Below are 14,329 nucleotides of genomic sequence, written 5' to 3' on the forward strand. Positions count from 1 at the left end.
TAGATTGAACGATAAACCCAAGAGACGGAGACGCTTCCGTATGAAAGTGCGAAACGCATTTATTTATTCATGAGCGAACTAAATTTTAATCAAGGCGCAGTCTCCGCGAGAAAATGCAAGACTGCTCGTAGTTTATTAGGGTACTTTGAGTAGAAGTATAAAAATCTTGGATTTCACAATCAACCTGAGAAACGGAGATGTTTTCGTACGAAATTATCAAATACGTTTATTTATTCGTGAATAGACTGCAATAAAAAATTGAAGTTTTAATAAATATGCAACTTGCACGAGACAGTGCGAGACTGTTTAATATTTTTAGAGTTACGATACATCGAATAGAAGTGTACAAATGTTAGGTTAAATAATAAATTCGAGAAATAGTTGGATAGAAGTAATTGTTAGAAGAGAGTTAACTCGTAAATGGTCGCCGGTGAGCAAAATGTTAACACGTCGACTGCCGAACAAACTGGCACTGTATATAAAACGTGAGGATGGTATTGGTCGTGATACTCGACAGATTTGTAAAATTCGATCTATAAAACTGTTCTTCGATAAAATGTCTTGGAATTCGTGGAATGTTCACAGTCTTCGACTTGTTTTGAAGATATAAAAAACGGTGCGCGGCGGATGGATGCAACTGTGACTAAAAGTGAATCATTGCAATCGTGGCTTACAATTAAATGCCTGAACGGAGAGTCTGTGTTCGTTAGGTGGGTCGCGGTTTTGAAAATGTCGCTCTAACCCTTACGTTAACCCTTCGCTTCTTCCAGACCTACGAAATGTTTTGTAATAAATGGTGCAAGAAACGAGTCTGCAGTCTTTGCGTGATATTTTTGGAAAAATCGAGTTACAAAGTACGAGGCATCAAAAAGAACGTCTCCCTATTATGAATGCAATGAACGCTCAATTTTCCAGTTCATACTTCCACGAGAAAGAAGCGCCTCGACTGAATGGCCTGTACCGTGAACGGTCTATAATACTTTATGGTCTCGTGTAAAATGACTGCGTTATAGATTATGCGATATACTCGAGATCATCTTGCCCTGTCCGCGTGCAGCGACGAGCTTTTGGAAACTCGTTTAAAATCGAACAGCTTGACGATTCTCAATAAAATGTTTAAAAGTCGTCCGTCCATTTAAAAACTTTGTTAAAAACGCGGAGTGATCCTAAACTGACACGAAGGGCTAACGAGGTCCCGGAAATGTCTTCGTAAAAATGCTCGCGGATCGTCCGACCGTGACGAATCGCGACAAAGAAGAATCGGTTCGCTGAATCGTTGAATGCTTTCGTTAGATATCGACAACACCGTGGGCGGCTGCTGGGCGAATCTGTCATGGTGGTCGCGGTACCAGCAACCTCAAAATCGGGAATAGAAAGAGAGACGCTGCTCTCTAAATAATACTGTCCGAGAAACGTTCTAAATTACAAAAGGCGATACCATCACGCGTCAGTCAGCACGTGTGCTCCGATGAAAAAACAAAATAGACCCGGCTACGAACGAAAAGCTACATCGTGGAATGTGTTCGTTTGTCTTCGAACGTGGTGACGGCGCGATATTAATAGTGTTTTCCTTGCGGCTGCACGTAGAGCTTTTTTCGAGGCGTGAAACGCTGTCTCTGGCAGACAACTGCATCCTGATTCATCCGTTTGCGACCGAACCTCTAATTTCCTCTAATTTCCTTTAATTTAAAACGCTGACAAATTGCATACTAGAAAAGAGTACGCCGCGAATAAAATAGTTTCGTGAAATTTTCTGTTACGTGCTCCATTAGTTTCTTGCGAATTTATGTCACTTATAATTCCAATCGCAAAGGGGCGAATTAAACTTTCATTGTTCACCGTGAGATTCTTGAAAGAAGAAAAATGAACCCAGCTGAACGTGCAACCGCGATCTACAATATTTTCTTTTCATCTCCCCACCCCTCCCCAAGACTACGACGTGTCCTGCATTTTGTTTTAGAAAAAACCTCGACTACAAAATTTGATTTGTTCGCGCTAACGTGAGTTTTTCCCCTTTTACGGCGAGAACCGGCTCGTCCTCCCGTCTGCGTTCATTTCATTAAATCTCATTAATAATCACTATGAGCCCCGCGTCCAAGATCGACGGGTCCTGTTTCGGTGCGAATCCCAACGCAAACTCACAAGCAAACTGCAAGTATTCGTGCGAGTGAAAATGATCGTAAAGTAATTTCGAAAAACTAGAACCGCGAATGCTTCGTCTCGGGACGGGCGTCAAACAAGAGAAAAAGTTGTTTCTTTCGAATTTCTAGCTACATCGAATTTCAGAAAATCGTATACGAATGCACGATATCCGCAGTTTACCGATTCGGAGAATGACGAATTGCATCGCGTGGACCGATCTCTCGGAGAAAGTCGCGGAGCTCGTGCGAAAGTGTAGCTTAAGAATCGGCTGCTCCTTCTCTCCTAGCGTAGAACGGTACATTTTAAGGACAGCTCGTAAACATTTGTTACTTAAACGATATACCTTAGCGGTCTCTGGATCATCTGGCTCTTCGAGGTCCGCGGGATCTCCGCTAATAGTCTCCGTTACGCGAGAGGATCCTCTCGCGGAATCGATCTTGGAAAAAATGATCGCCGCGGGTCCTCGAAGAGGCGGGAAGGTCCTTGTACAGTTATGTGTGTGTGTGTGTGTGTGTGTGTGTAATGTGTGGTATAATATCTTGATCCAAGCGAATTTCCCCGAAGTGATCTTCGCGTGAGAAGAAGAAAATGGGTCGAGGGCGACGGCGTTTGGCGTCGCTCTCGAAATGTTTTCTATTTACAAAACTTACACCGTGACGAACTTGGTGAACGCGAAATGGCGCGGCATCGAGGGGCGTCGGGATGCGCGTCTTTCTCTCTGTGTGTGAGTCTGTCGATCGTTCTCGATCGGTCTCGATCGCCGGAGAATGATCGCGACCACCTCGGGCGAATACGGTCGTGTTATCCCGGGCTACGAACAGCTGCCATCGAAGAGACGAAAAATCGTAGAAAAATAAGGGCTCGCGAACGAGGGGGAATCAGATCGAACGAAATCACTTTCTCGTTTCGTTTTGCTGTCCTCGATTTTTTTTTGTCGAATATATCGTACGTACGTAATATATCGTTTCCCTTTGCTACGCGAATATATCCGCGATCGATCGAGAATGCCTGGACGCTCGACTCGAGTTTCGAATAAATTAATAAGATCATCGCCGGGATTCGTCTGCCTTAAACTATCTGAGATTCGAGGCGGGGGAGGATCACGTGAGCAAACGAGGACTCGTGATCCTTGATGGTGATCGGTCCCGGAACCCCTTTGCGCTTCTCCCGTCGTAAATTGTCGCAAGTACGGCTGTTTTCGGTTTTTCTTTTTTTTTTTTAACTGTCCACCCTTCGAATGATTATACGGCTCGAAAGCGACTGCGGTGATTGATATGTCTCGATGCTCGTGTTTCTTTCGAAGGTCTGGGTTCGATGGAAAGTGACCGCAAGGTCGGCGGAAATTAATTCGGCGCTGGGACGAAGGTGCTAATTTGTGGTGAACGGAATCTCGATGGTCAGACTGTGGATTCTTATGCGTTACAATAATCTTGAAAAGAAAATAATAGTTCTTGGTTTACTTGTAATCTAGGAAAGTAAATAAGGAAAGTAAAATTTCTGTTGGTGAAGTATGGAAAATGTAAGATTACATAAATATCCGCAGTCTGGATGCCGCAGTGTTTGTAAACATGTTTGACCGTTTGCTGATGATACTTTCTCGAGGAAACGTGACTCGTCGTTCTCACTGTCAGTCATTGTTACAAATGCTTAACTTAAATGTTTCTTGGCAGTATAATTAAATCTGTATTTTATGCAATCTACCGTTAATTTGTCACTAATAAAATTGATAAAGTTAGTAAGACTCTACCGTCCCTCGCCCTTCGTAATTAACTGTCAAACCAGTTTACGATAATTATTAAACATACTCGACGTAAAAAGAATTAACGCGTAAGGATTTGAATGAAGTTGTCAAAAGCATCCGGATTGCGAGGTAAAAGGTCCAAAATTCAATTCGACAATCGAGTTTTTCAGAGTATACAGTGAATTCTCGATATATGTCAACGACACGGGTCTTGCCAGCGTCGTGTATCGTCCAGGAGACATACCCGAATCATGTTTACACTCCTCGACGTCCGAGGCCCCTCACGGGGTGTACTCCGCGGCTTCGACTGAAAGAAGGGGAGGGGATGTCTGTGGGAGAAATACCGATCTGAGGTCCCATTTTGTTTTGGAATTCGGAGGGGAGGGGAGGATAGCGGTGGACGTTGAAGTGTGCGCTACTGTGGTTCTCGGATTGAGGGGGGCGCATAAACAGCGGCAGTTCATCGATCATCCAGGTACCTCGAAGAAACGCATCGAGCTCGAGTAAAATGTCCGAAGGTGGGAGAAGGGCGCAAAGGGTCGTCGAACCGAGTGTACCGGGGGGTGTGGGGGTGTGGTGACAGCTTATTTCCGCGGCTGAAAAGGGGGACGACCGGTGTCACGGGTGACCACCGTTTAAACGGGCGTGTCCGTTTTCTCGTCCTTCTTCTGCTCTTTGAGGTCCGTACGGCCGTTCACGTATTCGTTGCTCGCGTGTATCGGATTCTCCTGGCCGCCTTGCGGTATCTTCTCGTCGATGATGCGCGGGTCCTCGTGATCCTCTTCGTCCTCGTCCCCGGGGGTGATGTGCACCTCGCTTCCGGCGCCGACACCGCTCGCAGCTTCCTCGTCGCCCCGACGCCTCGCTGCAACAAGCAACGCCACGATCGGTCAAGGCAAAAGTGTGTGTGGGTGTGTGGATTTCTTGCTTTTCAACGTTTTCGATTTTTCGTCTTTTTATTTATTTATTTATTTTTTGGCTTTATTCGTTAGAAAAACAAATTGCACGATGCTTGCAAAGCGGCTCTAGATTAGTGTCTGTCGTGGCAGGGTCGGTTTATCTTTCCAAGCTGAACTTCCCCGGATTCGTTCGGTCTGGGACGTGTGATGCAAGGGGCCGTTGCATACGAACGGTTTCGGTGGCCGGCAAACGCGCGAGTCGAACGGTGCCAAGTACAATGATTTCTCTTTCCATTTTTGGAGTTTCACGGTGCCCGCGGTGAATTTTTGCGGTCGCTCGAATATTTGTATTTTTATATTTTCCGGGTCGGAATATTGTAGGTTATCTGTTTCTCAAGTGGACATTAATTTCAAACAAATTTAATAACTTAAACGATATTTTCAATAATAGCATAGCAAGTTTTAGTGGCGCCTCTCGAGTGCTCAGGCTTAATTTTAGAAATCCTCTCCGGACAAGAACAGCGGCAATGTTACGATTTTTAAGCGAAAATCCTATCATAGTAATTTGAGTTCGAGACCATTACTCACGCCATCGATGAGTGAAGTAACTAGCATGATTGTGCAAATTCCATAGAAATTACATACGATTCCCAGCGTCAAGGATCAAGGAGCAAGAACGCGGCCGCGCTGTCATATTTTCCGGAAAGTTCTATCGTTTCTTGCCGCGATTTTTGCTCCGCTAATTATATCCCCGGTTCGTTTTCACAGCCGCCATTTTATAGAAACGTATTGTACTAGATCTTTCTAACAGTACGCCGACAGATTTTGCATAATCTCATTAAACCGCGGGCATGAGAAACAGATTCCGAGAAATCCAATTAATTATAAATGTATTATGGCCAGTTTTTAACGGAGGCGGCTCATTAAAAACGGTCTGGCTGGACTCGATTTTGTACACACTGGCAAAAAACTATAACGAAATCATTGACGTTGGGACAGTCCAACGCGTCAATGTCGGCGAGGGGGAGAAAGAGAAAGAGAAAGAGACAGAGAGAGAGAGAGAGAGAGAGAGAGAGAGAGAGAGAGTGTGTGAGAGCGAGAGCGAGCGATCAGGCGAAATCCGTTTTTTCGGTAGTTCGACTCGGGCGTTTGCGTACCACCGCGGATTAATCGATCACGGGAGCGGTTCATAATCATAACATTCACAGGCAATTCATCACACTAAATGTATAGAGTTCATAATCCAAGCAGAGGTAGACGTGAGAGTGAACGTGAACGTGGAGCAGAACTTTAAACACGTAATATCAGCTAATTGTCGTCTAATACATCGTGTGTTCTCGGGAGACAGAAAAAAAAAAAAATAACGGGGATCAGGGATCGATGGGGTGTTTGGGTGAGTTCAGGGTCGCTAGAGGGACGATACAAGCATGCTTGAACGGTCTAACATATTCATGGGAGATACATAGAGCTGTTCATTTTTTTTCACCTGAGATCGAGAAATGGCCCGAGAGGCGGGCCGATCGACTCGATTCGAACAAATGTCACCACACTTGCCTTCGCCGATTGTTTGTCGTTGCTTGTTGCTAATGGAGACGTTTTGTGCTCGCAGAGGCGGGCAGAGTGTCGTTCGAAAAACTCAACGAGCAGAAACAGCGCGCGAAGCTTTCGGTTTTGTCCGCGCTCGCTGCTTCGCTTCCGCTTTATAATTCAAATCTTCGTATTAAAAGATATTCACAAGCTGCGATCTCTCGTTGTCGTTTCATGCACGAGTTTAGTCCGTGTTTTGAGGAAATAGTAAGGGCTCGAAATATTTTACAAAACGTCGTGATAATATTGGGCTCGGCTTAGACTAGGAATTTTTGCCCAACTCGGTCTGTTTGGACTCTAGAACGTCGACGTCCCGAGTCTTTCGAATACTTGCCATCTCGTGATCCTTCAATTAAGAGCAAGGGGCCTTCGAACCAGGTGCGTTCGTGAATCGAAATTTTCTCTTGGACTTTCTCACGACTGTCTGTTCGAATGATTAGTTTTCTCTTAACACGTTCGCTAAATCCTCTTTGCAAAACGTTTTCACAGACCTGGCTACGCTTTTATTATTTGCATCTTCCCCGAGAACAACTGGATCGAACTTGCGAAGGTAAGTATGACCACGTTCCATTCCGTTTTGCACGTACGAATGTAAAGCAAATGCATAGAGCACGTCAACGCGATTAGAATTTTAAATGACAGCGCTCGTAAAATTCTATTGATTTTTTCCGCTCGCCACGTGGAGGACTTCCGATGACGACGAATCAGTGACACGAGTGACAGCGAACGTGTTAAGACGTAATATGACAGGCGAGAAATGAATGGCCAATTGTTTTTGTCACAATCGAATGCATCAGTTGTTTTTGTTTGAAGGAAATCAGCGAGAAATTCGATGACAGTTTTTACTCGGATACTTGTTCGAAATTCTTTCGGCATTTTCCAAGGGGCCATTTATTTTTCACCGATACATCGGAAGTCCCTTTTTTAACGGAAGTTTATGCTCCTTCGACCCTTATTTACGGACAACGACACCGATATTCCGTTCGGCGATTTTCCACCGACTTTCCACGAGCCATCTCGCCGTCCACGAACTTTCCTCTTCGCCGGGAAATTAGTTTTCGCGCTTAGTAGGCCGTAAGGAACAAACTTTGAAAAACATTGCACGGGGTAACGGCGAATGCGATATAAATTAAGTACTATATTAGTGCATGCAGTGGAACTCGGAAGCACAACGTGCACGCTCGAACGATCGGGGGCTGTGGATTAAAGTCGATTTTTAAAAGAACCGTCGTCTCTCGTTCTTCCGAATGATTTACGTCGACGCAACGGCTCGGCAAATTAATCATCGAACTTTGCGTTTGACGCGAGAACCGCTTCGTGCGCCTGTCGTTGCGAATTGCACGCGAATTGTTGACCAATAACAAATGAAATGCGGATTCGATGCGTTCGTAGAACATTTAAGCACAAACTGTCGATACTGGTATACTCTTTGGTTAAATTTTTGTCACGATCGTTCGATATTTGTTTAAATTGAACTTTCGGACATTTCTGTATGAAAGATTGCGTGCAATTCCACAGTTTGCTCATGATAATGCTGCGAAATAAATATTTGTTTGTTCCTTCTTAAAATTCTGTTATTTGTTCACAGTTTTGTATTTTGTCTTTTAACTTCCTGATTTATAGGCACTAGAAAAATTATCTTGGCTAATTTCAAGGTACAGGAGGTGCATCTAGCATTTTTATTTAAAATTCGTTAAATGTTTCTCCTGTTCCGCAGTTGATCGACACATTCCTGTCACGAACCGCATCAAATCCGCAGTCCACTTTTACCACGTTTTGAAAATTGATTTTGGCCCCGGAGCGGTTCTCTTTGTAGTTTTCTTTGACTCTCCACAACGCTTTTTATCGTTCATCGAACGCGTGTCTCTCGGGCATAAATAATAAATCAAATAAACAAGTAACGGACACCGGCGATGAATAAAGAATTTTTATTTGCGTTTCGCGGCGTTGTCCGGAACGTGCGCGCCGATGTTTTCGAGGGGATAGAGATCGTTAGCAGAAGATCGAAATACGTCAATCGTTAACCGATAAACGGATCATTCCGAACAATGAAATTTTGATTTGTTCATTCGTCGCGCAGGCTTCTGCGGCGAATAATCGAACTCGCGTTCCGAGCTTTTCCTCCCTCCTCGCGCGTATTATCCGCGAATCCGAGCGCGGCTTTTTTCTCTCCTTTTCCCCCAGTTCCCATTCGCGTCCAGGCCGAATCGAATGAAATTAAAAAAAAAAAAACGAAAAAAAAAAAAGGAACGGAAAACATCGGAGCCATAGAGATCGATCGCCAACCGGAATTTATCCGCGATCCGAACGCGCGAGGGTCGACGTTAACATTATATTCACCGCGATTTTATTTCCCGGCGGCTTTGTGCGGGGTAACTTTAAACACCGGGGATGGGGTGTCGTCGTTCGTTTTTAAATGCAAAGCAAACATTTTCCGTTCAATGGATCTGTTTGCCCAGACAAGCGAAACGACCCGTTTGTATTTAACAATTTTTATTCTCCCCTTGTACGTGCTTGTCACTGGAGCTGAACGCGTTTCGAATATTTCAGAGAACGATTACGTAAGTTTGGTGGTCTGCTAATTTTAGATATGGGGATGCAGAAAAATTTCGGTTGCTTTGCAGGTAGTCGTGGATGCTTGTCCGGCAGTCTGGTGCTTGACCCTTGGATGGCGGTGTATGGGTTCTTTCTGACCCCTTTTTTCTAATGTCACGATATTAAATTTTTAAACAGTTGACCGAGTCGAAGTATGTTTTGGAATAAATCAAGAAAATATATCTACGAAATGTGTTTAAAAAACATTGACAGGTAAGAGTTAAAAGTGTACGTAAAGAAAATCAGGAATTACCATAAAAAAGAAATTAAAAAAAAATATATATAAAGAATTCGTAGGATAAAATTAAAAACTGAAAGAATCGAACTGTCAGGATCGGAGTGAATTACAAAGAATTGAAAAGTCATAATCGAAAGCACGCCTAAATGAAAATACATTAGACAATTACATAGAAAAGACATGAAACATCTACATGCGGATATAAATCGAAAAAGGGGGAACGTTTTTATATTGATTGCCCCTTCTCGAGAAAATCGGAAGCCATTAAATAGTAATCGACCGACGCGTCTGATCATGATCGACCAATTCCACTTGCTCCTAATACTGGGGCCGGCTAGCTCGATTTTCACACTCATTTTTTTCGAAAACTAGACGTCGAACAAACAGATGTTAATTTTCGACTCGTTTCTCAATATAGAATTAATTGTTCTGTGATCTCGGAAACACCGAGACACTTGGAATGTTTCGGAAAGTCGGAACAGCGTTTCGAAAAAATGGAGGAATCGATAAGCGTGTTTGATCGGATCTAGACGTTGCATCGCCGTTCAGGAAGTGGTCGAAAACGCCTTCCGAGGGTCAAAGTGCACAGAGACGGGGTTCGGTGCAGTGATTAAGTGGTTTCCCGTCGATGAACTGGGACGACAGGCGCGATATGCTCGAGGAGTCTGATAAAAATGGTCGGTGGGCAAAAAATTGTGGCGAGCAGAGAGACGAGCTGATGATGAACGAGGAGGAACGAGCAGTACTTTGTAGATAAGGGGGGAGGGGTTTGGTTGCTGGTGGTTGTTTTGCTGCCTGAGGTGACTTACCCCTGGACAGTGTCATGCCTAGAGTACGGAATCGCAAGGTAATTGTTGATGTTTCTCCTTACTCTTTACTTGGCCCGACTTGCATGCTGTCCTATCGGTAGCGGCACAACACACAAGACATTTGTATACATACAAATATAGATATATAAATATCAAATGAATAGGCATTTTAAATGTTAAGGTAGTGTTACAGCTGCGGGGATCGTGTGGACCTCTAGAACAATACTCATCGGCACACGCACACATTTCATTTATTATAGTTCCTCTCTCCTGGTGCACTTTTCTCGCTATTCCACTCGTTGCACTTTTTGTAAACAAATACTTTCACGTGTATAATCTTCGATAATTCTAACATCTTTACTTCGTTTCTCAAGTAACAATGAGAATTTCGCAGTATTCTCTCCCTACAGTCACCCTATAGTATAGAGAATATAATTGTTTCAATTTATTAATCCTTATTGTCTCCCTTACTCGGACGTCTTTGGATTAAAACAGGACTTGTACTTGACTAGTTATTAGAGTGTGAAGCTTCAAAATAAAATTGCAAGAGACAGGTGCCAGTTAAAAGTGCGCGTTTCAGAGTTGGGCAAAAAATTATTTAAAAATTTCGAATACAAATAACCGAAAGTTATCTTTTATTCGAACTCATTTTTCTCGGATACGTATTCACCACAGTTTATCCATCAGGTACTTTTGACACTAGCGGTGAGAATTTATTCGAAGATACAGCTGATGAGTTTCAAAGTATCTTTGACTTTTATTCGAGAGTTCGCGGCAGCGCCACCATTTATTCGACGGTGAATTTCGACAGATACTCGCAACTCAAATGTATCTTTGATTTTCGACGCAGATTTTCCGCATAACTTTGAGGTTTATTCGAAGCTCGATGTAGGGAAGATGATTTATTCAATTTTTTATTCGTGACGAGCATGAGGAATAGATGAAAATCACATGTATCTTTTATTCGTAATTGTATTCGAAGCTCGGATAAAAGACCGAGCGACGTTGCCAAGTCGTAATACTTACGTCGTAATATGCAAGTACGTACTATGGTATAAGGAATAAAAATGTACTGGTGTAAACATTTGTTTCAATAATAAAAATTTATTTGTGTAAACAATCGTTTAAAGTTTAAACGATAAAAAGTGTTCGATTATTAATGGTAGTCACTATACCGTGGTACGTATTTACGTATTACGACTTGGCAACGTCGGATAAAAAGGTCGGTTATCCGAGCCTCGAATAAAATTTCGAATAAAAGATACATGTGATTTTCATCTCTGCCAAATACTCGTCACGAATAAATCGCCAAATAAATCGTCTGGGCAAATCGAGCTTCGAATAACGAATAAAAGTTACGGATAAATCTCGCCGCGACATCTGGGCTCGAATAAATTCCGAATTTTTATTTATTCGTCGACTAAAATCGGACGGATACTCGGCGTCACCGAGTATCTACAAATAAATCCGTCGAATAAATGGTGGCGTTGTATCCGACTCTCGAATGAATCCCGAAGATAACCAAAAAATCATCCGAGAGGCAGGTCGAATAAAACTCTCCAAACTAGAGGCTCGACGAATAAAGATACAGATAACTTCTCGCGATTCATCCGACTACGAATAAAAACAAAAGATACAGAGTATCTGCATCTGAAAGCTATTTAAATAATTTTTTATTCAGATACTGCCCAACTCTGGCGCGTTTCCTTCTCTAATCATTTTAAAAAGATGGAAATAATACATTTTTAAATGCTTCGAATCTTTCTAATTTCCTCGAACTTTTTATATTTCGTACTAAATCAAAGTTTTTGCGACGGGATCGAAGTGTGATTATGGAGAGGGAATACTGTCTCTCTTTTAATCGAAGCTCCATCGATCACCGTTGATTCTGCAGAAATTCGAAAAATACCACATCTTCGACACCGGTACTGAACATAGCTAATCAGAAAATTGTCTCCGATCTGTGATTCAAATAAAAGAAAATGTGTGCTCGTTTCGTTGCTATTGGAAGACTACGGGCAACCGAAAGCGACAGTTCTCGGGCGCATGTAGCTTCGGTTAAACACAATTACAGAATTCCCGACTTTGACATTGACCTGCGTGTAGGGCAGCCGATCTATCAAACGAAACGAAGCGACAGAAATAAATGGCGAGAACAATCAGCTACAAAACTGTACGCTTCGATGATGCGAACATCGACGGCTAACAATTAAGTGTGGACTCTCTTGTGTGCATCGACAGCAAGATCCATACAAGAACAATCGCGACAGAGGGTGTTGTCATCGCGAGATCTAGCTATACACCTTGCGTTAGACCGATTCTCCTTGTCAGCCTCTCACAGAGTGTGAAACCTCGCTGAAAAAGAGAACCACGATCATTCTTCGGATCGATTCATCGCCGCTAGTGTTGATCGTTTTCATCGTTTGTTGTATGCCTCGAAAGCAACAAAAGTACACGAAAAATCGCCAGAGGGTGGAAGGGGCGGGGGAAGAGGAGCACGTGGCTGAGACAGAGTAAACTTATGCGAATGGTTCAAACGAGTGATGTACTCACCTGGGAAGCACCAGCGTCCGGTTGCACGGGCAAAGATGAACAGAAAACCGATCAGAATAAGCAGCAGAACCCCGACGACGATTCCGATGATGGAACCAGCGTCTAAATCAACGCCTGAAATTCCGTAAAAAGATCTTTAATCAGTCCCGCAACGACTCCCCCGATCGTCGGTTCCATACCATGCTAATCATTACTCATGGATCGCAGCAGCTACGCGATTTCAAGATCGGTCGCGGTCTACTATACCCGACAAAAATTCGCTCGAAACGTTCCGCATAATATCCGACAAGTTTCACCGAGAATATCGGGGTATCGGTGTTCCCGTACACGAAACTCACACAAATAGGCTGGTGACACACATTTGAAAATTGAAAAATATGTATCCTGAATGTTATGCGCCGGTTACTGGACACGAGTGAAATTTTGTCGACAGCTCAAAGAGACAATGGCGGACTAATGGCGAAAGTTCTCGCTCGGAAAATAATTGCGGCTTTTTGTTTTCTTGTCCCGCAAACGTCGAACAGAGAGATGCAAGCGCAAACGTGAAATGCACGCTCGTTGCAATTAGGTTCTCGCAGGTACACGTTCAGGCTTGTTCTAATTCTGCGAATGATGCGTAAATCGTAGGAGTTAATGCTTATCGCCGATTTATTAAATTAATTAAGAAACAAAGACAATTATTTATTCTACTAAAAATTGAGGATGCACCGGAGCGTACATTTCGGGAAAACGGCTTCGAACAGGCATTCAGAAGCTTTCTCTGCGATCGACGACCGATTGAAACGCTGCCGAGCCGATATTTATGCAAAAAATATATACGCTGCAAAGAAATGAGCGGCGCCGATCGTGTACATGTGTGTCTGCAGCAGCGTGTACGTGTGGTTATGCGTGTGTCGTTGAATACCGACGAAAGCGTTAATTTATAGAGAAGCAATCGAACAGAAATCTATTCGCGTTTGATCGAAAATATGAATCTACCATTCGCGGCTCCAGTGATATGAATAAAAATGTAACATTACACACACACACACACATACATATACATGTGTATACACATTGGGACGCGTGTGCCGCGGCGCGGAGTTCCATTCACATGGTTCCATTGAAAATTCTCGATACCGATAACACTATGGACCGAGCGGACCTAAAAGCTTCGGGGAAAACCGCAAGCGGCCTTCATCCCGCCAGCTGAAAATGCCATGATCGCCGAAAAATTTACTAGAAAACAAACGGCCCGTGGTAAATACTCGAACAATTTTTTCCCGTTCGAAACATTCGCGATCCAATTCTTTGAAATCGCGTGCGAGATGAATTTCGCGCGTTATGAACGGCCAATCGGTATCGCCACTCGAATAAAGTTCATGAATGGGGAGAATAAATGATTGATTCATTTTATATCGCGTTCTTTTAAGCTTCTATTTGCAGTGATCGAGCAGCGAAAAATACGTTTTGCTTGACGCGAAACGAAAGCTTTTAATTCGCGAAAGAAGCATAGAGATAAATAAAGTGGCTTGAAGTCAAAAACATGAATTGCCGAACATTTTTCGAATTATTTCGGGATGGAACTCGACGCCGAAGCATCGGCGTCGTCTACTTACGTATAATAATTTGAAAGAATGACATTACCTAGTGCGTGCATGTGTTCGGAGAGCTTACCATAGAAGTGACTGAACGCCCCTGTGTGTGTGCATGCGGTGAAGGATCGACACCGTTAGAACACACATAAAAAAGTACGTATACATAGAAGAAGAGAGGAGGAAAGAAA

At 43.2% G+C, this 14,329-nt stretch overlaps 1 protein-coding gene across 3 annotated transcripts in view; it reads right to left on the reverse strand.

Annotated features, from left to right (window-relative positions):
* Fas3 (fasciclin 3) overlaps nt 1-14,329 on the reverse strand; it is a 478,993-nt gene that overhangs the window by 12,655 nt on the left and 452,009 nt on the right. For 2 of the 3 annotated variants that reach the window (XM_076786622.1, XM_076786621.1), the window contains exon 7: nt 12,565-12,678. In XM_076786622.1, the coding sequence (XP_076642737.1) occupies nt 12,565-12,678 (114 nt within the window). Of the gene's footprint in view, nt 1-4,449; nt 4,749-12,564; nt 12,679-14,329 lie in introns of those variants that run through there. The other variant, XM_076786623.1, reaches the window with a different exon arrangement.

The sequence above is a fragment of the Halictus rubicundus genome, chromosome 4 (assembly GCF_050948215.1).
Source record: "Halictus rubicundus isolate RS-2024b chromosome 4, iyHalRubi1_principal, whole genome shotgun sequence".
Classification (NCBI taxonomy): domain Eukaryota; kingdom Metazoa; phylum Arthropoda; class Insecta; order Hymenoptera; family Halictidae; genus Halictus; species Halictus rubicundus.